We start from the raw sequence: 25,472 nt of genomic DNA on the forward strand, positions 1-25,472 counted from the left end.
TTTTGGAGTGCTTAAGGGATGCTTGGTTTGTGGGGTTTCTCTGTAATTGCAAGTATCAGTTCCCTGGTGGTTACCACAGTGTAGTTGAGTAAAAGTCTCTGAAAATCCTCTTTCTTCGTAGTGAATATGAAGTGACTGGAAGTTCGCTGTCCTTCAAAGAGAAGGATGGACAACTTCATTCCTGGTGAGAAAGTGCCCTGCAGAACAGGAACAGCACATGGAAACTTGTTGCTGCAACTGTGGGTTTGTCCAAGTGCTGGGACTCTTGAACATCTCATGATTGCAGCCAGGTCTGGGGGAAACCTCAGTGGCCTCATCCTGAGAAAAGCTGGATAATGCCAAGAAAAGTGCTGGAAAAGTGCATTTCTGGTCCTGGGGATTACGATGGGATTGAGGAATGCTCTAAGATCACGTGGTGTTAAGATCTGGTTGAATGGTGCTCTCCAGCCACAGGAGAGACCTGAGCACCACAGCTGATGATCTTTAGTTTTACAACATGAAAGGAAAGGGTGCTAAAATGCGTTTGAATTTTGTCTCCACCTGGAATGGTTTGTATGCTGCAACGAAGTCTTTCCTTTTGACTAGCAACAACTCAGTTTGTAGTTGTGAGATTAAGGGGTGTTTCTCTTATTTTTAAGTTTGCGTTTCTGTAAGTAAGCTGAAATGGAGATTATTTGCCAGTCCCATTTGACATCCAGCGTAGCCTACCAGCTTTGTTTTGGTCCGTGGGCCAGCTTTCCTTGGCATTATTGCCACAGGGTGAGTCTGACTCTTTAATGGCACAAATAAGATCTTCACGGGTCCTGTTGAAGCATCACTGAGCAGTAGAATCGTGGCCGGGCAATAATTTAATGTCCAAAATGACAGAAAGTGTAAATCCAGGTGTGATCATAGAACCAGCCCCAGGCTGATTCAGTGCCATTGTCACCTGCTGTTCCCCAAATTTACTGTGCCCTTGGTTCTGTGAAAAACGAGCTTCACTCTTTGTAAAAGTTGAAGGAAAGTTTAATAAAAGGGACAATTAGGAGACAACAGCACAAAGGGTGTTACGGCCGGGTGCTTGGGCAGAGAGCCAAAGGCACAACTCTACATCCAAAAGATCGGCTTCAAAAGTGCATTGCTTATTTCCTATTCATCACCGTCATGCATCATTCATTAATTCTTTGGAGTTGCTGAGTATCATCTTATCAGCCTTATCTTTTCCTTGGCTTCAATCCGTCTGCTTTCGGGTTCTTTTCTTTTGATAAGGTTTTCCAGGAATGTGAAGACCCCCCCCATCCTTGCCAAACTGGCCACACAAACTGCGGCCATTCTACAGCGTTACATGACAGAACCCAGGCAAAGCTTTTCTCACATTAAAGACCATGAAAAAACCAACATCACAATCCATCCATAACAATTCCGGGACATGCGAAAAGCCAACATCCCAATAGCGTTCAGAACAGAGGGCTCCGCGGTGATGCGCATGCGCAGGCGGAGTGATCCGCCAGGAGGGACTATTTGTGATGCGGTCCTGCCCGCGGAGGCATCAGCGGTGATGCGTCCCCTCCCGTGCATGCGCACTGATCCGCGCACCCCGGCCATCTGCGCACGCGCGAGGATCCGCGCACGCGCAGCTGCCAAAACGAGCTTCGCTCTGTAGAATTTGAAGGAAAGTTGAAGAAAAGGGACCGTTTAATAAAAGTTGAAGGAAATCAGGAGACAGCAGCACAAAGGGCGCTACGGCCGGGTGCTTCGCACAGAGACAAAGGCGCACCTTTACAGCCAAAAGATCGCCTTTAACAGCGAGTTCCCGCAGCCAGCTCACAATCCCAGCCCGCCTTCTCGGGCAGGGTTTCTTTCGGACCAGGGCTGCGTTTCCATCCCCCGCTCTGGGAGTCACCAGGTGCGTTAGGAGCGAGCCGATCCCGCTCCCTGAGACACAAGGGCTCGCTCGAGGAGACCGATCCTGTTCCTCTCTTCCAGCCACTCTGCTCTCCCCAAAACACCATTTCCTCGGAGCTCCTCTGAAACTGCATTTCCATGGACCCCGGGCTCCAGAAGCTGCAGAGTCGTGCAATGGGGTTTTTTTGGGAAGGGACCTTAAGCTCTCTCAGTTCCACCTCTGTCATGAGAATTTCAGGGCTCTAAGACTCACAGAACGATTTGGGCTTGGAAGGACCTTAAAGCTCATCCAGTGCCAGCGCTGCCACGGGCAGGGACGCCTCCCACTGTCCCGGGCTGCTCCCAGCCCCAGTGTCCAGCCTGGCCTGGAACATTCCAGGGGATCCAGGAGCAAATCCCCCCTCTCTGGGCAGACAGAATGAGCTAAACCTGGCTATTCCTGAGGGAGTGATGGGAACACAGCCGGGTCCTGCATCCCTGATTCCCACTGGGAATCTCCATGTCCTTCCTGCTGTGGGATCCAGGAGTTGCAGTAGGATTTTTGTGTTTGGTGCTGCATTCCCAGCACAGCAGAACCTGTCATCCTCGGAAACACTCTCTTTGTTTAAAAGCAGAGGCATCCAAGCTCTTTTATATTTCCCAGCTTTCCAGGCTGGATTCATTCAAACCTGTTGTCAACAGAGCAGTCCCATGACACAGGCAAGGCTAGGCCCTATTTAAATTGCTGCAGACACTTTAGATATCCATAGCCTCATCCTGTAAGGTGGTTTTAAATTTGAATTTCGGCTTCATTCAGTATAAACTGTAGGCTCAATCCTCAGGGATATTTTGCTGTCAAGTTCAACAGTAGTTTTTAAATATCAGCTGTCAGTGTATCTGATGAATGTTTATCATTTAGTGCTACAAGTACCGAACATTTTGCCTGCACAGCACATTGGGTAAGAGTTTTCCAAGAAAGAGAACTCTCTTTCACCTCTGCTTTCTCTTGTGCCAGGTCTCTCAGCATGCGATGCCCCTCAAGGAGCAGGAAGAGTGGATTTACAGCTGTGTAAATCCCTCGTATGTTAAACCTGCCAGTGCCAGGCTTGGGAGCAGCCACACTGAACCAGGAAGGGCTTTAGGCAGCTTTTAGGCAATTTATAGTCTTGTCCTTCTCAAGAAGCTGGCATACTGGCTTTATACTTGTTGATGATCTGGGCACAAAAACACTGAGGCCCAATAAAAATGAGTGCTGTTCAGCAATCCAGCTGTAATAGAACTGTGCTTCATAAAGGCTGCTCTCCCTAGATCTGCTCTTGTTTTCCATGCCATGAGTTGGAGTTCCATCGCAGGCTGGAACTGCCTCACTGAGGAAAAACTTTGTTGAATGGGTTCCTCATTAAACATTCTTGTGGTTTGCATGTGAGAAGTGTAAAGGGGTGAGGCTCATTTGATTTTGTCACCTGAGAAAGGATTTGCTTCTTTCCCTTTGTTTTTGTCATTTGCTGATAATCCTCATCTTCCACTTGTTCTGTAATGACTGCCTGATTTTATACTCTTTTATATACAATAAAGTCTGCCTTTTCATATGCAATAAGGAAATAACATCATTTGAGAAAAACTGAGGTTTGTCTTGGGCTCTTGACTGTTAACAGCAATTAATTCTTCCCACGTGGCTGAAAGAAGAAGACTGAAGTGCCCCAAGTTTAGGCTGCAACAGCAAGGAAAACCAGCTTTGAGGTACTAAAACCATTCAGCTGATTCTATTTTTCTGGTTTCTCTAAATATCTGTTAATGTGGAAAAAAATGTGGCCACCCTGGCCACTGGATGCTTAAAAAGTTGTTTGAGTTTAAAATAGCCATGAAATGTATGTGAGCTCATGTGTGAGGGCAGCAAGTAGTGTTGCAAAGCTATTTTTATCTGCCCTAACTGCTGCTCTCTGCTGTTCCTCTGCTGTCATCTTACACTGGGCAAGTAAATGTCAGTGGCAAAATGAGAGCTGGGCTCTGATTTACACACTGCAGCCATTGGTGCTGGGGCAGGATTCCTGGGGAGCTTCTAGCTTTCCGTATTTTTTCCTTAGTGAGTACCACAGGTATTGTTTTCATTTTCAGAACAGTCTAAAACAAGTGGAGGCCCCAAAACATATTTGGTGATTTTTAGCTCTGACTGAGCTCTGCCAGTGCTGCCTCAGGCAAGGTGTGGGTAACTCAGAAATTCCCAGCTCCTTGCCTAAGAAGGAGTTGGGAAATGAGACACTCTGTGTGGAATAGACACTACAAACTGAGCAGTGCGTTATTTAGAGTTCTTTTGTTTGTAAAATCAGCCTTTGTAGATGTGGCAGGAATTCATATGCAACTCTCTCTGCCTTTTAGGAAAGGAATGGTTAAAGCTGAGAGGAGGGCTTAGCTGAGAAATCGCTGCGCGTGGAAAGAGTTGGGTTTGCTGCAGGTACAAAACATGGCCCAGCAATACACAGAGAACCTCCTTTATTTTCTGATCCTGCTGCTGCTAGGAAGGGTTTCATGATGCCGTTTTTTAAGCGGGGACTTTGTAGGCAAACTCTCCATAGCAAGTTCTACCTTTCCTGCCCTGGAGGAGGTGAGATTAGAGATCTTGGTTGTATGTGCAGAGTCTTTTCCATTTTGCTCCAAATCCAGGTATCACCAAGACAGAAAAATTCCAGCTTCTCTTTTTAACAGGGGTATGAACAGAGGTAGCAGCTTCTTTTCTTGGAGGGGAGACATTTAGGAGAAGAAATATCTGTAAGAGGTAATTTGAATTTCTGGAATGTTCCCATTCATTTGAGAACTAGAGCTGTGCCAAAATTCAGCTTCTTCAAGGCACTGCTAATGCTGACCTTCCCTGACCCCGCTACTGGAGCACTGGGGGGCTCCTGCTTGTGTGGGGTGGTCACTTGAGGTCAGGGCCTGTCTGTAAGGCCTGTGGGGACATCCTGCTGGTGGCCATAGGGGCAGGCAGGCTCTGGAGCACCAGGGGCAGCTGGTGTGGCTCAGCCTGGAGCAAAGGAGGCTCCGGGGGGACCTTGTGGCTCTGCACAAGTCCCTGACAGGAGGGGGCAGCCGGGGGGTGTCGGGCTCTGCTCGCAGGGAACAGGGACAGGAGGAGAGGGAACGGCCTCAGGCTGGGCCAGGGGAGGTTTGAATTGGATCTCAGGGAAAGTGTCCGGTCCTGGCGCAGTGCTGGAGTCCCCATCCCTGGAGAGATTTCAAAGCCGTGCGGATGTGGCACTTGGAGCCATGGGGCAGTGGTGGCCTTGGCAGTGCTGGGGAACGGTTGGACTTGGCAATCTTGAAGCTCTTTCCCAACCTAAACCTTTCCATAGTTCCGTGGCAGTGGCTCGGATGGAGCAGAGCAGCAGGACACGGAGGTGCTCGGGGCTGTGGCAGGGCAGCATGGGCAGCACAGGGCAGGGCGGGGCAGTGCCAGCAGGGCAAGGCAGAGCAGGGCAAGGCAGAGCAGGCCAGGGCAGAGCAGCACACGGCTGCTGCCGCCTGCGGCCGCTGCGGGCCCGGCCGGGAGCGCGGGCGGTGCCTTTAAGGGGCGGGGGCGGCGGCGGGGCCGGGTGGCCGCGGTCGCCCCCCGGCTCCCGGAACTCGCCCGGCAGCGGCCATGGTGCGGATCGTGACCGTGCAGACGAAGCCCTACGGCGACCAGAAGCCGGGCACCAGCGGGCTGCGCAAGCGGGTGACGGTGTTCCAGAGCAATGCCAACTACAGCGAGAACTTCATCCAGAGCACGCTGGCCACCGTGCCGCCCGCCGAGCGCCAGGACGCCACGCTCGTGGTGGGGGGCGACGGCCGCTTCTACATGAAGGACGCCATCCAGCTCATCGTCCGCATCGCCGCCGCCAACGGGGTGAGCAGCGGGCGCTCCGCGGCTCCGGGATGCCCTCCCCGGCCGCCGGCAGCGGCGGCGGAAATCGCTGGCGCTCGGCGTGTCCGCGGCGGGGAAGGAACGCGGGGAGGGACCGATGAGCTGACGGGGCTGGCGGGGGACAGCTCGCGGTGCAGGTAGGAAAAGCCCCCCGGGAGCCTCTCCCTGCCTGCGGGAGCGAATGGCTATTGGCCAGGGCGGAGGGATGGAAGCAAACGCGACTTTGCTCTACTTCCTCCTTCTTCCTTCTGCCCATCCCTGGCTTTTCTAGCTCAATCGCAAAGCAAGGGCACAGCGTGGAGGCGGTGAGGTGTTGGGGGGGAGCAGCGCTCTCTTCCACAGCACTGGAATGCATCTCACTGCTGGGGGATTCCTCCGTGGGTTCGTCCCGCACCTGTCACTTGGTAGCCCAAGGCAATCCCAGCAGGGAATGTGATGTTGGTCGGAAGAGGTGTGCTGAAGTCGAGTTTGCAAAGGGAGGCTTTTCCTACATCTGCTCTTTTCCAAATGTCAAATATTCTCTTCCCCTGGGACACCACCACCAGTAGCAAACTTTCTTCCTCACGGACCATGAAGGAGAGAGGGGCTGAGGGTGCTTGGTGCTTAGGGTAGAACCTCAGAGTAAGCGATTTCAAATTCGGAGGTGCCCCAATGCCTGTAAATATCTTAACTTCTTCGGGAAAAAAGAAAATTATAATTTGGGATTGCTGCCTTCTTAGGGCATAAAGGAGCAAAGAACTGGTTTGGGATTTTTTAAAAGCCATGTAGAAATTGGTCTTTTGTGATGTGTGGCAGCTGTTCAACTTTGATTCCATCTGCCAGCATCCCTGGATGCTGTGTGCACCTCTGAAAGTGATGGAGAGAGCAGCCTTCCCTGATGGAAAAGCAGCAGGCATTGGTTTATTAATTTGTTCTAGGAAGGGCTTGGAGTTGGAATATGCAGCATTCCTGAGTGCACACACAACAGGATCCCTGTGGATCCCTGTGAATAGGCAGCCTGGGAAACTTGTTCCCTGGGACGAAGTGTTCATTTGTGCAGGTTTTTGGGTGTGCACCCAGGGCCTGGTGGGATGTGGCAGCATTCCAGCGCCGAGTTCTCCATCGTTGACACTTCAGCTCCATCCCAGAAGCAGAGGCCTGGGGGTAAAGCCGTACTGGGCTCTGATGAGGTGTTTTGGGAAGCATGGAGGGCCGGGAATGTCTCGGATCCTGCCCTGGATCGTGCAGTCCCTCACGTCCATGCAGAGCTGAGCTCGCTGCCAGAGCTGCAGCAGCGGGTCCCAAGGGCTGCCCTTGCCAGCAGGAATTTGCCTTGGAGCATTTTGTCCAGGGGAATTCCAAGTGCTAGGACAGAATTGGCTCTCAAGTCAGAAAATGTTCTGAAAAGGCAGGGAAAATGGGAGGTGGAGGAGAGAAACGTGTGGAAGAAGATGTGGGTAGTAAATGAGCAGCAGGTAAAGCCTGGCTATGTAACCCGAGATCCAGGGGGTTGATCTACAGAGCAAAGCCCCTGGAAACTTGATTCCAGACATTTGCTACATTTTAGCAGTGTTGCCCTAAAGAAAGCAGTGCGAGAACTGCATTGCCAAAATCCCGAGTAGCAAAATCCTCTGGTCCCAAGAAAGGAGGTGACTAAAACCAGAGGGTTTCTTTAGCAAATGCAAACCACTGGATTTTAATAAATTTTGATGTGTTTGCCTTGTTTTGGAGTGCTTAAGGGATGCTTGGTTTGTGGGGTTTCTCTGTAATTGCAAGTATCAGTTCCCTGGTGGTTACCACAGTGTAGTTGAGTAAAAGTCTCTGAAAATCCTCTTTCTTTGTAGTGAATATGAAGTGACTGGAAGTTCGCTGTCCTTCAAAGAGAAGGATGGACAACTTCATTCCTGGTAAGAAAGTGCCCTGCAGAACAGGAACAGCACATGGAAACTTGTTGCTGCAACTGTGGGTTTGTCCAAGTGCTGGGACTCTTGAACATCTCATGATTGCAGCCAGGTCTGGGGGAAACCTCAGTGGCCTCATCCTGAGAAAAGCTGGATAATGCCAAGAAAAGTGCTGGAAAAGTGCATTTCTGGTCCTGGGGATTACGATGGGATTGAGGAATGCTCTAAGATCACGTGGTGTTAAGATCTGGTTGAATGGTGCTCTCCAGCCACGGGAGAGACCTGAGCACCACAACTGATGATCTTTAGTTTTACAACATGAAAGGAAAGGGTGCTAAAATGAGTTTGAATTTTGTCTCCACCTGGAATGGTTTGTATGCTGCAACGAAGTCTTTCCTTTTGACTAGCAACAACTCAGTTTGTAGTTGTGAGATTAAGGGGTGTTTCTCTTAAGTTTGCGTTTCTGTAAGTAAGCTGAAATGGAGATTATTTGCCAGTCCCATTTGACATCCAGCGTAGCCTACCAGCTTTGTTTTGGTCCGTGGGCCAGCTTTCCTTGGCATTATTGCCACAGGGTGAGTCTGACTCTTTAATGGCACAAATAAGATCTTCACGGGTCCTGTTGAAGCATCACTGAGCAGTAGAATCGTGGCCGGGCAATAATTTAATGTCCAAAATGACAGAAAGTGTAAATCCAGGTGTGATCATAGAACCAGCCCCAGGCTGATTCAGTGCCATTGTCACCTGCTGTTCCCCAAATTTACTGTGCCCTTGGTTCTGTGAAAAACGAGCTTCACTCTTTGTAAAAGTTGAAGGAAAGTTTAATAAAAGGGACAATTAGGAGACAGCAGAGTGAAAGAGCACGCCTGATGCTCGAGGTGAGTCCTTTTTAGACCATTTTTACGGTCTGTTCTTTGTGCATATTCAAACTTTTCCCGGAGCTGTTCTGCATGGCCACTCCTTGGTCCCGCAATGTGGGATAGTGGAAGGTGTTTTTTGGGTTTCCAAGAGGATCCAGGGCCAGGGGCTCTATCTCAGCAGGCTGTGGCCAGAAATCCTGGAGCACTGAGGAAATCCAGCTGGAATCCCTCCCCTTTTCCTGGTGCAGGGGCAGGACAGCAGAGATAAAATGCAGATTTGGGTGTGCTTTGAGGAGCTGACCTTTGAACAGAAAGTTTCTCAATGCTGGTGGCTAGTGTGTACTTCCCTGGGAAAGGAAGGCTCAGCCCCTGCTGGGGGGACAAACCTGGTGATGGGGATTCATTCCCAGCCCTGCCAGACTCTGTCTCTGCCACCCAACTTTTCTCTCCAGCTGTGGGAGGAACAGAACAGTGTCTCTTAATTCCGGAATGATTCATACGTGAGTGCACTTGAGATGGTGCCAAGTATCTTTTTGTCCCTCTGGAATCTCTACAGCGACTTCCAAACTCAAATTCTTAATAGAAACAGAGCGTTTTGCAGTGGAGGCAGCACTCCTTGTATGACTAATAACACACTTGCAGTCTGTTTCTTTTTCTTGGGCTCCACTTGTCCTGGCATTCCCAAATGCAGTGGCTGCCTGGACCAGAGTCATCCTCGGCAGAAAGTGCCAGGTTTTGGCAGCTGCTCAGGGGGCTTTTCCAGGGCTCTTGGCACCCTCTTATGGCCAACATGCAGGGACAGCACCGACTCTGGACCTTTCCTGAGGGCAGGAGTGAAGGGAATGGGATTCTGTCTTATAGGAGAGTCACAGATGAAGTGTAAAGTGGTTTTACTCCATTTGTTGCCCGGGATTCCGTGCTGAGTGTCTTCTTGACTGAGTACAGAAAAGGAGCAGAAGGAGATGCCTGTCACCAGCTGCTTGCTGTCAAAAATCCCTACAGCTAAACACAGCCTCACAGAGGGGACATTGGCTTTATCTGCCCTCAGAACTGGGACAGAGACCTGGGGGAGGAATGGGAAGGAAAGGAGAAGAGGAGGAGAGGGCATCCTGGAGCTTGGAGAAGCCTGACCCAAGAGTGTAGCAGAGGATGGGAACAGGGAATTACTGTTCAGTCTGGCCTTTCCATGGTGGGTTAATTAAGCCAAGGTTGGAGCTGTGGCTCTGCAATGTTTTACTGAGTTCAAGCCCTCTCAGAATAGTCTTGTTTGTCTTTCTATCATTAAAATCAATAGTTCATAGTTCTTGTATGTTTCAGTGCAGGTCAGGAAAAGGGGAGCTGGGTTAGCAAATATCCCTGTCTGTGCCAGGTTGGCTGTTGGGGGAGGGAGATTCCCTCACCAGCCTCCACCTGCCATGGGGAATAAGGGACTCAGGAACACAAGATTGGGGCTGTTTGCTGTAGCAGAGAGGGCACTCAGAGCCTAATGCTAAAGGATTTTTCAGTGAGGAGTTGTCAGGAAGAGGATTATGATCTCTTCGCTTGCTGTGTCAGCTCAGCTTAAACCACAAGCGAGGGAGATGTCCAGCAGATTGTAGGGAAGCACTTCCAGCTGCAAGGCTAATTATGTACTGGCAGGGCTTACCTGGAGAAAAAGATTCCAAGAATAAGTTTTATCAACTTCCAGGAGGAAACCTGGGTGCAGTTGATCCTGCACCAGCTCTGGCCTGCTGAGTGATTGGTAATGATCAGTCACCCCAGCAACGCCTCCCACGTCATGGATTAGATGACCTTGCCCCAGTGCAAATGTGCTCAGCACCCACCTTTGGTGACATTTTGTACCTCTGGATGCTCTGACAGCCGTGTGATCCCCAGCCCCTGACCAGTCCTGGTTGGCCAGTTATTGGTGATTCAGTTTGTCCCAAGTGGTGGTGCAGGTGTTGCAGGAAAGCCCTGGGAGCAGGTGAGCACCCCAAGAGTGGGGTTGGTGTATCTGTCCCTGTGCCTTTTATGCACTATTTTATATTTCATTTAATAACAGAATGTGTTTCATTTTATGTACATAAACATTGCATTAATGATTAATTTAGTTTAATTCCTCTGTCTACTCAACATGCACTGAATCACACACTAATTCCAACACTCCCTAGGCCTTTTCCCTGCCAGTAAATCCATGTGCAGTCACAGGAGCTGGTGGGTGTCCTGTACCCTCCTCCTGTCACTTAATGCCATGGCATTTCCCAGGGCAGCAAGAAGGGAAAGAGCTTGCTTAGGCCTTTTCCTGCCAGGTGTAATTTTGGGAGCTGGATTTTGGGTTCTGTGCCACTAGAGGGAAACCTGGGCCTTTGCATGGGGATAAAGACAGCTGCAGGATGCTGGAATAGTGTGGGTGGATAAAACCCAAACCAGTTGTTCCTGGCTGTGTATCCCAGGCAGTCTCACTGTTGGGGCAAAAGATGTGTTGGTTCACACAGATCATCCAACTCCATTTTTATGTGCTGATGGATAAATCAGGATCTTGGGGACATGGATAGTGATGGCCTTGGCAGGGTTTATCTGGATTATCTCAGAGGACTTTTCCAACCTTTATGATTCTGTGATCTCCCTTGGAAGAAAATACAGCAATTATTGGAGCAATGACAGAATCAGCATGGCAGGAAAGAGTCCCTGAGCGCCTTCATACCTGTCACAATTCAGCTGTGTGCACATCTCCTTTTCCTGCTTTTAATAGCAGGACAAACAGAGTCATTACCAAGCTCTTTAATTGCTCCAGTAATATCTATAAATTGTTTCCAGCAGCTCAGGCAGAGGACTTTGAGCATTGCTAAAGAGGCTTGGAGAAAAGGCTGATTTAGAATCTTGGAAAGATTTGGGTGGGAAGGGACCCTAAAACCCATCCTATTCCACCCCCTGCCATGAGCAGGGACACCTTCCACTATCCCAGGTTGCTCCAAGCTCTGTTCACCCTGACCTTGAACATTTCCAGGGATGGGGAGTCCACAATCTTCCCTTCCTTCATTGACCTTCCCTATGCTTGGGAAGATGAGGCTTCACAGAAGTTTCTTGATATCTGAGTCTCTTCTGTTTGCGTTTAGGCTTTCCCACAATGAACAGCGTTATGGGATGCAGTTTTCCCAAACATTTGATAGTTTTTTGTGGTTTTAATCTGGGTGAGACTCGCTGCGGGTGTTCAGTTGAGGCTCATGAGGCTTTCCAGCCAAAGGCTGACCCGCTGTTCCTGCTGGAAGATCTCCCTGTGTTTGAGGGAGCCCGTGGGAAGTCAGGTTGTAGGGCAGGAGTCGCATGAGCAAACGGGAGGTAACGGATCTGTTCCCTTCCATTTTAAGAGTGACCTTTAACTCACCAGACTTTGCAAAATAGCTGCAGCAGGATCCTGCTGGAAGTTTTCCTCCGGAGCCCCAGCGTGCGGCCGGGCCTGGCGTTGCCCTGCAGATCTGGGAAAACGCCAGAGTGGCGCATCCGAGCGGGGCTGGGGTGCTCCCACCTCCCTGTCCGAGGGAGATCCACACGGATTGACACTGCTGGGCTCCATGGGATGGCCGGGAGCAGTGCCTGTGGCAACCAGGAGATGACAGAGAAGACAGGAATCCTTTCCCAGCCTTGCAGTGAGGGCCGGCAGCGTGGAATTGTGCGTTCTCCGTGACATTGATCCCCCACCGCAAGTGCGAGGACACGGCTTTGGTTACAGAAGGTGCAAGGAGCTATTTTTGGGTGTTCAGCAGCTCCCCTGAACTCCTGTCTCATAGGTGGGCCATTGCTGTGCCAAGGCTGGGGGTTAATTTTGCCATATTTTACTTTTTAAATGCACTTGTGTGAGAAACGGACATGGAAGACGCTCCCCTGCCTCTGCTGACGGTGCCAACAGCTCCTTACAGCGACCAGAAACCGGGAACCAGCGGATTACGGAGGAAGACCTTTTACTTTGAATCCAAGATGAACTATTTGCAGAATTTTATCCAGAGTATATTTTTTTCCATAGACCTAAGAGATCGCCAAGGAGCCTCTCTGGTGGTTGGAGGTGATGGGAGGTACCTCAATAAGTCTGCAGTGGAACTGATTGTCCAAATGGCTGCTGCCAACGGGGTTGGTAAATGTTAAACGGCTCAATTCCTGTGGGGTGTGGCTGAGAAGTGCAGAAATCCATCAGAAATTAGGCACTGTGAGATTTAATTCCCCAAAGGCGTTTATTCAACTGCTGATAGTGATGGTTTTAATGGCAAATCAGTTGGGGAGTACAGAAATTGCTGGGTTTTCACTCTAAGTGATGCAGGAGGGCAGAGAATACACACGGAGAAAGGGAAATAAATTCTGCCTGGGGTTTGTGTGTTCTTGTTTTGTGCTTTGACATGCCCCAAGCTGTTGGCAGCTGTGGATTTTTCAGTCTTTCCACAAGAATATAAACCCCTGCTACTGTTCAGAAATGAAGTAACAGGGAGAGCCACCAAAGTGGCAAAGGAACAGAAACAGCCACGTTTTGCCTTTCTCACCAGGTGTAAGTTGTGGCTGTGGGATAAATGCTCAGGAAGCCTTTGGAAATTGATATGAGAGTTAGCAAGTGAGTGACAGCCTTTATAGGGAGCTCAGTTGTGCTGGAATTCAGTATTTTGGAAGCAGAGCAAGAGCCTTGTGTGTTTGTGGTAGATCATGGTTCACGCACTGGGCTTTTGTCTTTGTTTCCTTCTGCTTTTTAAGAAGAAAAGACTCTGCTGTCTGTTCCAGATCTCTTTGTGCAGAGTAAACTTTGTGCAAAGGGACCTGGATTTTGGGAATTTGTTTGACAAAAAACCTGACTAGAACAGTGTAATTAACAGTCAAGGGGAGAATAGGAGGAGATAATTTTATTCATTTATTTTTAAAATCGACATATTTTCCATCTTGGGGGAAAAAAATCTTCTGGCATTGCAAATTAATATCTTCCTTTGAAATCAGTTCCCTTTCCCTTTCCCTTTCCCTTTCCCTTTCCTTTCCTTCTGTGGGGATAAGCTGCAGTTCAGGTGTGCAGGGAGGACAGGCTGGGCGAGGACAGGGGATTTGATGTGGTCATCCAGCTCTCCTGCGGCTGCTGTCTGCTTTGGCAGGGAAAATCCCTTGTCTTCCCTTTGTCTGCAGCATTCCTGGGGCTGTGTGCAGGGCACTGATGCACAGGGTGGTGCAGAACGTGACCCTCAAAGGGAAACTGGGGAGCAGGAGGGGAAGTTTTGGAGAGGAGCTTCCTGGAGGTCTCGTGAATTCTCAGGGAAGCTGAAGGAGCAAGGTTTGGAGGCTGGAATAAAGCGCAGGACAAAGTGTGTCTGAGAACGGGGAAAAAGCAAACCTTGTGGAGGTTTGGCTGCTTCAAAGGAAATGTGAGGTGCAATAAATGTGTGATCAGTAGGTGGGTGGGCAGAGTGAGGGCTCCAGTATGAGCTGCTGTGGCCAGCTGGAGGCAGGGCCCTCACTTTGGGTTTTTAAAGTGCTTTTTCACATTTATGCTGTTATTTGCTAGAGGTGCAGCTCTGCCAGCAGCTGGGCTGGACATCTGGACCATGCAATAACTGATGGGCAGCGATGCTGGAGCTTAGCACCTGGCAGTGCCAGGGGACAGGAATCACAGCCATCCCGTGCCCTTGGCTCAGCCCCCACCACGGGCTGGGAATGCTCCTCTTGATTCCTGCTTCAGCTTGTGACTGAATGAAATCCCTCCTCTTTTCCCAGTCTGTTACGGGTCTGACCCCCTCGACTGCTGCAGAGGAGTCTGGTGTGGTTTTAAATCCTGTCACCTCATTTGGGGGGTGTGGGAAGGAGTTCTTCCAGAGAAATATTCACCTTCTGGTTTGTTGTCTGGACTCCAGCAAAGACATTCTAATGGTGGTGTATTGCTCTGGATCCAATCTCAGTGATATCCCTGGATTTATGGGAAGGAGGTGTGCTACCTGCTGCGAGGAAGAATCTGCAGCTGCTCCCAGGATGTTCAAGTTTTGTGTTCTTTTGGCTTCTCTCTGCCCCGTTGTGTGCCTTGAAAGCAAATTTTGAGGCCACAGCCAGAGGGAATGCTGGGTTTTGATGGTGTTTAATGCCTGTGGAGAGCTCAGGCCTTGAGTGCATCCATGTGCAGCATTCATGGAGGAGAATGCTACAACAGAGCGGGGTTGGATGCACCGTGGGGAGCTTTGGCAGGAACAGGGCTGTGCTTTACCTGTTGCCAGTGTTTGGGGTTTGGGCTGGGTTTGGGATTTGGCCTCACAGTGGTTTGCTCTGCTCTCCCACTCTCAGATCGGGCGCTTGGTGATCGGGCAGAACGGGATCCTGTCCACGCCGGCCGTGTCCTGCCTCATCCGCAAGATCAAAGCCATCGGGGGCATCATCCTGACCGCCAGCCACAACCCCGGCGGGCCCAACGGGGACTTCGGCATCAAATTCAACATTGCCAATGGAGGTCAGGGCACTTTCTGCTGCAGTATTATTATTATTTATTATTATTAATATTAATTTCTTGTATTGACCTGAGAATTGAAATTTCTGTGTTCATATCCCAGGGATCAGTGCCCTGAGCAGAGGTTTCCCCTAAATGGAGCAAGTGATGCTCTGCTCCCCTCATTCCCTGGCGTTCCTTTCCTAGGAGGGTATTCCCAGTCCAGGTCTTTGCTGTATTCCTGAAGTTCACTCCTCTTGCAGTTGGATTCTTTAATATCTTCCCCCTTGCCCATCTCATCTTGCAGGTCCTGCTCCTGAAGCCGTCACGGATAAAATTTTCCAAATCAGCAAGAAAATTGAGGAATATGCAATCTGCCCAGATCTCCAGGTGGATTTGGGCACCATTGGGAAGCAGCAATTTGACTTGGAGAACAAATTTAAGCCATTTACAGGTAAACAAATGTTCTTCCCCTTGGCAAGGGAATTGTGGCGTCTCTGTGGCCATTCTGACCTCTCCTTCTCATCTGTGGGATAATCCAAAGGAGGACATTGCTCCTGGCATCCTGGCATTTATTTATTTGTTGATTTTGATTTATAGAATTTTCTGTCCCACAGAAGTTTCTACTTCAGTTGCAAAATCTTGATCCATTAAACTTCCCTAAAATCAAAGGCTGTTTTGCTGCAAGGCAAACGTGTACTTCAAAACAGAGAAATGCAGTTAAAGTGCATTTTCATTATTAAAAATTACAGAATTTAATCTTTCAACTGATTTTTTTTCCATGGTTTCACATATAAAAGTTGTCCCTGTGAGTGGGAAAGCTGTTACATTTCACATGTGACTTCTGTCAGTCAGCAGTGAAATATGAAAATAAATTTTAAAAAGACTTTTTAAAAATACTGCAAGTATTTTTTTACCATCTCCTGGTGACCTGTGCTTGTAATTAAAAAAGAAATAAGTTAAAAGATGATAAAATTTGATATTTCTCTCGGTCCCCATTTCTGTGTAGTGGGATTTTTATGCTGTATTTTATGTTTTTATATTCCCTGTTGGCTGCAAAGGTGTAACTTTTTGAACTATTAAGTTCACACTTCCCAATGACTCTGATGGAATTTAAAGATCTGATTTTATAGATATATTTTTTAATTTAAGTGAAGTGGGACTGAGGCCTCTCAAAGGGAATCCAGGGAGCCCTAGCTAGGAACAGAGTTTGCCTTAAGGATTTTGTTGGTCCATTTGTGATCTGATTAGCAGAGAGAGCCTGTAATTAAATTCCAATTTAGCCCCATTATTCCTGTCCCTATGAACTGATTCTCTGGGATGTTCAAGAGCTTTGTGCTCAGCCCTGGCCCTCTGCTCTGAGGACCCTCAGCACAGCAACAGCACTTGGTTACCAACATTTCAGGCTGTGAGGGCTGATCCCTGTTTCCTTCTCTTTTCCAGTGGAAATTGTGGACTCTGTAGAAGCCTATGCCAACATGCTGAGGAATATCTTTGACTTCAATGCCTTAAAGGAGCTGCTCTCAGGGAAGAACCAGCTCAAGATCCGCATCGATGCCATGCACGGGGGTACGCAGGGCTGGGGGCTTGGGGCTCTCTGCGGGTGCCCAGGGTGTCCTTGGGGATTTGCCACCTACTTCAGACAGGAAGATTTTCTCTGGAATTTATATTGCAAGTTTGGTTTTGGTTTGTAGCATACCAGATTTTTCTTTTTGGGAGCAAACTTTTTATGCCTTATGTTATTTTTGGTCAAGTGTTGTGTTTTGGATGTTGGAATGAGCTGATTTTTAAGGTCCCTTCCAAGCCAAACCATTTTAGGATTCTGTGAAATGTTTCATGGAACCCCGGAATGGTTTGGGTTAGAAGGGACCTTAAAGCTCGTTTTCCACCCCCTGCAATGGACAGGGACACCTTCCACTATCCCAGGTTGCCCCAAGCCCCATCCAGCCTGGCCTGGGACACTTGCAGGGATGGGGTGGATTTTGATGTGAGCTCCTAAACCATAAAGCACCTAAATTGACCCAAACTGAGCAGCCCAAGGTGGGTGGTGCTGTGGCTGGTGTAGAGCTGCCTGGGGGCTGAGCCAAGTCTTTCCTCTCTGTTTTGCCGAGACAGTTGTGGGCCCTTATGTGAAGAAGATCCTGTGTGAGGAGCTGGGAGCCCCAGCAAATTCAGCTGTGAACTGCACCCCCCTGGAGGACTTTGGGGGCCACCACCCTGACCCCAACCTAACCTATGCTGCTGACCTGGTGCAGACCATGAAGACGGGAGAGTACGACTTTGGAGCTGCCTTTGATGGAGATGGGGTAAAGGAGCTGCTCAGAATTCCCCTTCTTTCCCTCTAACCAGCTCTGGGGGACTGAGGTGCACCTTTTCTCTCTCCCTCTCCTCTGTAGTCATGAGTGAAGTGAAGCACTGGCTGCAGTTTGCCACCACAGCAATAGTTGGCTACTGCGTCAATAAGTCCAAACTGTATTTAAATAACTTTAAAGCTGTGAAAATTCAGCAGAAAGGTGAAACGGTATCCAGGTGCTGCTGTGTAACTTCTTCAGAGCTCTGTGTTTATTTCAGAAAATCGCTGGGAATTGTTGGGTTTATGGGCTGGGCCTGCTCAGGGACCAGCTCCTGCCCTGAGCTGAGCAGGAAGCTGAGCTGTGCCTGTGCTGTGTCCCCCAGGATCGCAACATGATTCTGGGCAAGCACGGCTTCTTCGTCAACCCCTCCGACTCCGTCGCCGTCATCGCCGCCAACATCTTCAGCATCCCGTACTTCCAGCAGACCGGCGTGCGCGGCTTTGCCCGCAGCATGCCCACCAGCGGGGCCCTCGACAGGTAGCACCCCCGTGGGCAGGGGCAGGGAGCCCTGCTGAGGGCAGGGAATGCCCCTTTCCTGGGATTTCACAGGGATCAATTCCCTGTCCTCGGTCCGGTGAGACTGCCCAGCCAGGACAGCAGTGAGGTTTAATGGATTAAACCCTGCCTGGGGATGTGGCACAGCTGGGCTGAGCTCTTGGCTCTTTGTCTTCCCTACAGATAAGCCCAAACAAATGATTCTCCCCGCCCTTTTTTTCCTTAAATTTGATGCTTTCTTGGTGAAATGCTTTGAAATCTGCAACTTAAAATTGATTTGAAGACCTGAGGGTTTGTATCTGTTCTTTAAATGCACATCCCACTCATTTCCCAAAGGTCACACTGGGATGAAACAGAGGGATTGTACCAAAGCTGTGGCATTCCCCGCCCTCAGTGAGATGCTGATCCCATTTCCCATGAGAGCACCAAGAATTCAGCGATGTGACTTGGCTTTCTTACCTTTGCAGAGTGGCCCAGGCTACAAAGATTGCTTTGTATGAGACTCCAACGGGCTGGAAGTTCTTTGGAAACTTGATGGATGCAAACAAACTGTCTCTGTGTGGAGAGGAAAGTTTTGGGACTGGTAAGTCAGCATTCCCCATATCACCCATAATGGTGATTCCTTATTCTTTAATTTGGGATTTATCTTTCATCTGCAGTTGTTAATACTTGTAAAATAGTAAGATATAAGAAAGGCTTGGAGGAATCAGTGTGGAAATGAACACAATTTAAAGGTTTTGTGAGGCAGGAGCTCCTTCTTCTCCAGTTCTCCGGGAAGGCACGTGGAGATAGGCAGGAAGTTTGGGGGCCTCTTTAGTAGCCCGGTCACTGAGTCTGTGGGGATTAAGTGCAATGCTAAATGTATTTTTCAACTCTTGGTGGCCAGGAAAACCTTCTCAGTGTTTTCATTTCTGGAAAGAAATACGGTTTGGAGCACGGAGTTTTATTAGGGAAGGTTTCAGGTCACTATTAAATCTCTGGGCTTAATAGGGCCCTCATTTTCCTGTTCTGAAAACAAGGTATGATTTATAAAGTTTAAATTAACACTTGCCTTTGAACAGTCTAAGTGAGTTATTGGGTTACTGAGAAACAAAGTGAACATCACAAAGAATTTACTGGGGGTGTGCAGGGAAGTTAACGGGAGCAGGATTTGCTCCAGGTTGTTGTGGGGTGTTCAGGACACTCAGGATTCCCAGGAGGCCTTGGCAGTTCCTGAGCTCTCCCTGGCATCTCCCATGTGGTTTTATGTCTTGCCTGTGGAAATGGGACCTTCCCTGCAGGCAGGGCCCTGAATCAGCACCTGATACCTGCACAAAGGCTGAGTTTTATCTGGTCTGAATTCTTCCTGAGATGTTTTTCCTGTTTTCTAAGGATCTCTGGTGGCATATCCAAGGCACAGGGTCTTGAGGGAATTTCTCACTCAAATCTTGTGTGTTTTCATTCCACCACCCCAGAAAAACCTTTTAGCCTGTGTGTGGGTGCTTTAAATCCCCAAATGCCTGGACTGAAGTTCTTTGTGGAGCTGGGGTGCACAGCTCAACAGGAAAGGATTACCCCAGCTTTCCTGTGGCTGAGGAAATGGGATCACAGCTCTGGGGGAGAGCAGGTTGCTGTGGGGCTGGGCAGTCTCCAGGAGCAATATTTTTGCAGTCAGATATTACTCTGATATGTGGGACTGGGATTTGGCTGTGTGTTGGAAGGAAAGGGGAATTTCAGGAAACTGGTATCCCTGTGAAGGAATCTTGAAGTAAATGGTGAGTAAAGAAAGATTCTGGAGTTTTGCCCTGAGTGATTTCAGCATGTGCTGAGTTTATATCCTGGACCTTGGCTAATGAGAGGGACTGGTGCTTCAGGAGATAAATAAAACCACATTCCGGGAGCTGCTGATGGGAGATGATCTCAAATGAGCAGCTCCCCAAGACTGCTTCCACCTTTATATGAACAACAAGCTCAGTTTCTCTGCATCCCCCATCAGGTAAGGGACTTCCTCCCAAACCAAAGTGATTCCAGTGGCAGCAGGGGTTGAGAGAGAGGTTTGGGGTTTTGGCCAGGCAGCAAGACATCCAAGTGGTGGGAGCTGAAGCAGTTTGGGGGAGCAGACTGAGAAAGGGCCCAGGCGTGCTGGGTTCCCCCCACAATGCAGAGGGGTTTGTCTGTCTGACAAATGCACTTAGGAAGGAAAAAGGAATGAAAAGCAGTGAGGAGGGTTGGTTGGTAGGAAGTTAATGAGGAGTTGTTTGGAGCTGGACAGAATGGGAGTGTTGAAGGGGAGAGAGGTGAAGGAGCAGCCAAAAGACCCAGTAAAAATTGAAACAAACTGTGAGGCAGTGGGACTGGAGGCCAGCAGCAATTAGAGTAATGCGACATGACAGAATTCCTGCTTGCTTCCTTGGGTATTTTATTCCAGCAATAAGTTGATACATCACATGGGACTGGTGTTTATTTAGCATTCCTCTCCATCACCTCTGCCCAGCTCTCTCTGCCATGAGGGACCGTGGGGATAATTTATGGCCACATCCACAATAGTGGGATTTGTGCAAAGCACCACGTAACCCCCTGCCCTGCCCCCAGCCCTTTCCCAGAGGATTCCCACTCTGGCACTCCTTCAGAGGGTGACATGGCAGCTCTGGAGTGCTCCTGGGGTTTCTTTAATACCTGTTTGGAGGTATTCCAGAGAGGGAAGGAGAAAACTTTGCATCTGTGGGGCACATGGTCCAACTGGTGTGCCAGAGGCACCGAGTGTGGGCTGGGTGTGTTCTGGGCCATCTGATCCCGTTTTGTTTGGGGGCTGTGTAAGGTCCAGCACCTCTTGGGTTTCCCAAGGGGTCAGTCAGTGCCATGTGATCCCACTGTGCTTCCAGGGCAAGGCTGGGCTGGCCCTGGCTGCTTCCTGCTCTCCTTGCAGTGCCAGCTTTGGGGGAGTCCACAACGAGAAGCAACAGGCACAAACTGAGCTCAGGAAATTCCACCTGAACATGAGGAAGAACTTCTTTACTGTGTGGGACAGATTGCCCAGAGAGCTGTGGAGTCTCCCTCACTGGAGACAGTCAAAATCCTGTGCTCTGGGATGGCCCTGCTGGAGCAGGGAGGTTGGACCAGTTGCCCCAGTGTGGTCCCTTTCAACCTGACCCATTCTGGGATTCTGTGAATGCTCCTGTAGCCAAGAGAGGGGCTTTTCCAGCCCCCCATGAGAGCAGGGTGGAGGCTCTCCTGGTCTCTGCAGGTGGTTGGAGCCTCTCCTTGCCCTGCTGTTGCCAGCCCCATGGCTGGTGCTCCCTGCCCTACTGCTCCTCTCCCTGTTCTGGGATGATTTTGGGGTCATTGGGGTTTGGTTCCCCAGGAGGGCTGACATTCCCCTTGGTGCTGGGTCAGGAGATGATCCCAGGGTGCTCCTTGACAGATGGGACGGGACAGCTGCTGAGGAGTTGATGTTCTTGCCGAGCTGCTCCTTTGCATTCACCTTTTGTTTTCTTGTTTGATGCCCTTTTTACTGTACATTCCCCATTCCTTCCTTGGGAACAGAGTTAAAGATGTGTGAACAATGAATGTGTGTGTTAAAAGATGCCGAGTGTTTTATTTGGGCTGGAGCTGGAGCAGATGATATCCTGCCCTGCTTTAACGATGCAGCAGGGATGGAGCTCTGGAAATGCTTCCCGTTTGTGAGCTGTGCAGCTGCCAGGGGCATGGAGGAGAGGAGACAAGGTGGGGAGGACTGGGAATTGTGGTGTGAGAGGATTGGGAGTTGTGTCTGTGCTGTGGCTCCCCACAGGCTCTGACCACATCCGAGAGAAGGACGGGCTGTGGGCAGTGCTGGCCTGGCTGTCCATCCTGGCCGCCCGCAAGCAGAGCGTGGAGGACATCATGAAGGATCACTGGCAGAAGTACGGCAGGAACTTCTTCACCAGGTGGGGAAAGGGCTCCTGACACCTCCCATTCCCTGTTCTGTGTCAAAGCAGAGCCCTGATGGCACCGCTGTGTCAGCATGGGGCTGTTCCTGTGTCATTCCATTGCTGTTTGTCCTGTAGTAGTTCAAAACTCCCTGAGCAGTTTGCAGCATTCCTGGGTGCCACGAAATGGGCATTCACCATAACCCTTTGTGGTGTCCAGCTTTGGGTTGTTACTCCAGACATAAATCTGGTACCAAAGTCTAGACATTTTATACACACAAGGTATCTTTTCTTACTTTTAATGGAGATTTTTTCCTCCAAAAGTCTTTTTTGCCATGAGATCAATATTCTTGAGACCCCATATCGCAAGTTAATTTGTGACATCTTCAGTGACAGCAGTGTCTCATGGAATGGATGCCCAGCCCCATGGCTGTTATTTACCTGGCTGAGTTCCTGTCCAGTCCCCAAATACTCAAATTTAACCTGCAGTAGACATGGAAGATGGCAAGGGAAGGAGTGAGAACCAGCCTGCACACAAGCAGAGGTGGGAACACTGTGAAAGCATTAGGCACAGATCTTTCAGCTTGGAAGGTCTACATGAAAATTCCGTCTCAAATTGCCAAATGAAAGAACTTGCCTTTTCTTTTGTTTTTTTCTTCCTTTTTTCCCCCCCTACTCACCACAAAGCCAGCACACATCTGAGGCATGGAAACCTGGGGAAAAATGCCAAAGTCTAGGATAAAAAGGCAGCCTTTTAGCATGCGAGGTATGTGTGCAGAGCACGCTGAGTGCAGGGGTAGGCGGGTCAGGCGGCAAACACAGCGGCACAAATCCCGCTGGCAGTGGGAATACAGAGTCTGGGATCCTGGTGTGGGCTCCAGCCTCTCTCTGCTGCCTCTCTTCCCCGGGCAGGGACATCAAAGCTGGCACTGGATGTTTTCCTGGTGCGGTCACAGCAGCAGTTTGCTGTGGGGATGCTCTGAGGGTGTTCACAGTAACCATGAGGGATCTGGTGGGGCGCTGTGGGCAGAACTACAGGAAATTCTTGGCAGTCAGTTGGAGCTTGGCCCTGGCCCTCGGTCTGTGACACTCAGTGCGAGACAGCACTTTGTGCTTTCATCTCCTGGCACCAAACGCCTGTGATACGCTGTGCTGTGTCCCAAGGATCTGTGTGGGTGGAGTTGTAGTGCTGCACACAGATCCTCCTCTCATTTCGTGGAATCTCACACTGGGTTGGGTTGGGAGGGACCTTAAAGCCCATCCAGTGCCACCCCTGCCATGGGCAGGGGACACCTTCCACTGTCCCAGGTTGCTCCAAGCCCCATCCAGCCTGGCCTTGGACACTTCCAGTGATGGGACAGCCACAGCGTCTCTGGCCAATGTGTTCTGGTGCTTTTATGTGCCTTTTCTGCCTGTCCTCCCCTCCAGCGTGGGAGCAGAGAACACCCACAGAGCTCAAAAAGGGCATCCCAAACCATCACATCTCATTGCATCCTCCCCTCCCTAATCCCTGTGTGTGGTGCTGGCTGCAGGTATGACTACGAGGAGGTGGATGCAGATGCTGCCAACAAAATGATGAAGGATTTGGAGACGGTGATGTTCGACCGCTCCTTCGTGGGGAAGCAGCTGTCGAGCGGGGACAAAGTCTACACGGTGGAGAAAGCCGACAACTTCGAGTACAACGACCCCGTGGATGGCAGCGTCTCCAAGAATCAGGTGGGCACAGCCTCCCCTGGGCTGAACTGGGAGTGTTTTCTTCATGTCCTGTTTCCATGCAGAGCAGCGTGTCGGGAATGCTGCATCTGGCAGGCAGTCCCTGGCTCAGCTTCAGGAGTTTCAGAGCTCCAGCAAGGTCTCCAGAATGGGTTAGGATGGACATTAATCCCTCTGGGAGCGGGGAGAGGGTAACACAGGAGCCTTCTGTGGCTCCCTGAAGAGGAGGGATGGTGTGGGTCAGGCACAGCCATGCTGGGAATCGTGGACAACAGAGCTGAGAGGCCCTTCCCTCCCGTGTCCCGAGCAGGGTTTGCGGCTCATCTTCTCTGACGGCTCCCGCATCATCTTCCGGCTGAGCGGCACCGGCAGCGCCGGGGCCACCGTGCGCCTCTACATCGACAGCTACGAGAAGGATGCTCAGAAGATAAACCAAGACCCACAGGTGGGTGCTGCAGCTCGCTCCTTCCACTGCTGGCTCCCAGAGCCGAGCCCTTTCTTAGCCTTGCTTTGCTCGGAGCTGTGCGGAGGTGCCAGGAATTTGGGGAGCCAGAGCTTTGGTATCTTTCATCCCAGTGTAAAGAGGTTTATTAAAAAAAAAAGCTCAAGTGTGGAGCAAGTGTCACTGGGAATCCCTCACAGCTGCCACTGCCACAGCACAGGAGTTTTCCTGCCTGTGTTACACCTGTGGCTGGTTTAAAACAAATAAATGGGATCACAGGTTCAGCTGTACCTGAGCTGACACTGCCCTGTTCTGTGCTGAGTTCAGCACATGTTCTACAGCACCTTTTACAAATGCTGCTGAGCTCTTGTAGGCACTGGAGGAGAAGAATCCTCTCATATTTAGGTTTAGCTTGGATATCAAGAAAGAGTTTTTCATCCAGAAGGTAGTTGGGCACTGAACAGGCTCCCCAGGGAATGGTCACAGCCCCAAGGCTGCTGGAGCTCCAGAAGCGTTTGGACAACGCTCTCAGGGACTGGGTGGGATTGTTGGGGTGTCTGTGCAGGGCCAGGAGTTGGACTTCGTGATCCTTGGGGATCCTTCCAACTGAGGATATTCTCTGATTCTGTATTCCCCAGCAAATGTGAGCTCTTTGTGCATAACTTACTGTGCCATTATTGACAAAAAGACTGAAAATTCCCCATTCTGAGAGGAACAAACGGAACTTAGGATTTACCTGTCCTGTGCTGACGTGCAGTGGAGGTTGGGATACAGCACAGGGAGGGTGGCAGCATCACCACTGGAGCTTAGGATTTTCTCTGAGCGCTGTGTCCCTGTCACTGGTCCCAGAGCTCAGGCTGTGAGCCCAAAGCAGTCCTTTGGTCAGGAGAGCTGAGCTTTGGCTGTCCCAGGCTGACCTGGATGCTTAAAGAAGGCTGGATGCAACGTGGGAAGGCTGCATGTGCTGCTCTGCAGTTCTGAGCACTTTCTTTCCTCCCTGCAGGTGATGTTGGCACCTCTCATTTCCATTGCACTGAAACTTTCCCAGCTCCATGAAAGAACCGGCCGCTCCGGGCCCACCGTCATCACATAGAGCCACCCTGTGCTGGAGTGTGCACGGGGCAGGGAGTCAGCCCAGCCCCTTTCCTTGTCAAATTGTCACTAAAAGAGGAATACTGATTTTATCCCTGTATTTAAGAACACAGTTTTGCTGCTAAGGATAGTCAATAAACCCCAGCCCTCAGCACCCCTTGTCCCCTTGGCTGCTTCTCTGCGTCCCCAGTGCTGCTGGCGCGTTGGGTGTGGTGCTCCTCAGCCAACTTTTGGGGCAGCACGTAGACTCCTGGCTTTTCCTTAAACAAAAGGCTCTAGGAATAACAGAGATACTGAATTGTTCAATAATTCACAGGCTTTTTTTCTGTCTTGGAAACTTTCCTGGGAAAGAAGCACAAATACTTTATCCCGGTTTGGATGGGCTTGTTTGGTTGAATGTGGACAGTAAGAGCCTTGGAATAATCAGATTTGCAGGAATTAATGTGCAATATCTTATCCAAGGGCACAGAGAGGGTCACTTTGGAGACAGCTGTAGCTTTGTTTGAAGTTAGCTGCACCCTCCTGCCCTTTTCCTGGATGTACTCACATTAGTGGGATGAGTTTAGGCCCTGTCCC

General features: G+C 50.0%; 1 protein-coding gene across 1 annotated transcript; it reads left to right on the plus strand.

The window, feature by feature from the left end:
• Positions 1-5,459: 5,459 nt before the first annotated feature.
• PGM1 (phosphoglucomutase 1) lies at positions 5,460-25,050 on the plus strand. The gene is made up of 11 exons (XM_048312302.1): positions 5,460-5,743; positions 14,775-14,937; positions 15,221-15,367; positions 16,357-16,482; positions 17,029-17,219; positions 17,590-17,744; positions 18,230-18,345; positions 21,532-21,667; positions 23,182-23,365; positions 23,673-23,807; positions 24,808-25,050. The coding sequence occupies exons 1-11, from the start codon at positions 5,498-5,500 to the stop codon at positions 24,895-24,897; spliced, it is 1,689 nt and encodes a 562-aa protein (XP_048168259.1). The 5' UTR covers positions 5,460-5,497; the 3' UTR covers positions 24,898-25,050.
• Positions 25,051-25,472: the final 422 nt, after the last annotated feature.

The sequence above is a fragment of the Corvus hawaiiensis genome, chromosome 9 (genome assembly GCF_020740725.1).
Source record: "Corvus hawaiiensis isolate bCorHaw1 chromosome 9, bCorHaw1.pri.cur, whole genome shotgun sequence".
Lineage (NCBI taxonomy): Eukaryota > Metazoa > Chordata > Aves > Passeriformes > Corvidae > Corvus > Corvus hawaiiensis.

Bases quoted from the DNA above. Each gene is read 5' to 3' on its own strand.
- PGM1 (XM_048312302.1), top strand. From the start codon at position 5,498: ATGGTGCGGATCGTGACCGTGCAGACGAAGCCCTACGGCGACCAGAAG. The intron at 15,368-16,356 runs GTAAACAAATGT...TCTCTTTTCCAG, and splicing joins CAAATTTAAGCCATTTACAG to TGGAAATTGTGGACTCTGTA. The intron at 17,745-18,229 runs GTAGCACCCCCG...TTACCTTTGCAG, and splicing joins ACCAGCGGGGCCCTCGACAG to AGTGGCCCAGGCTACAAAGA.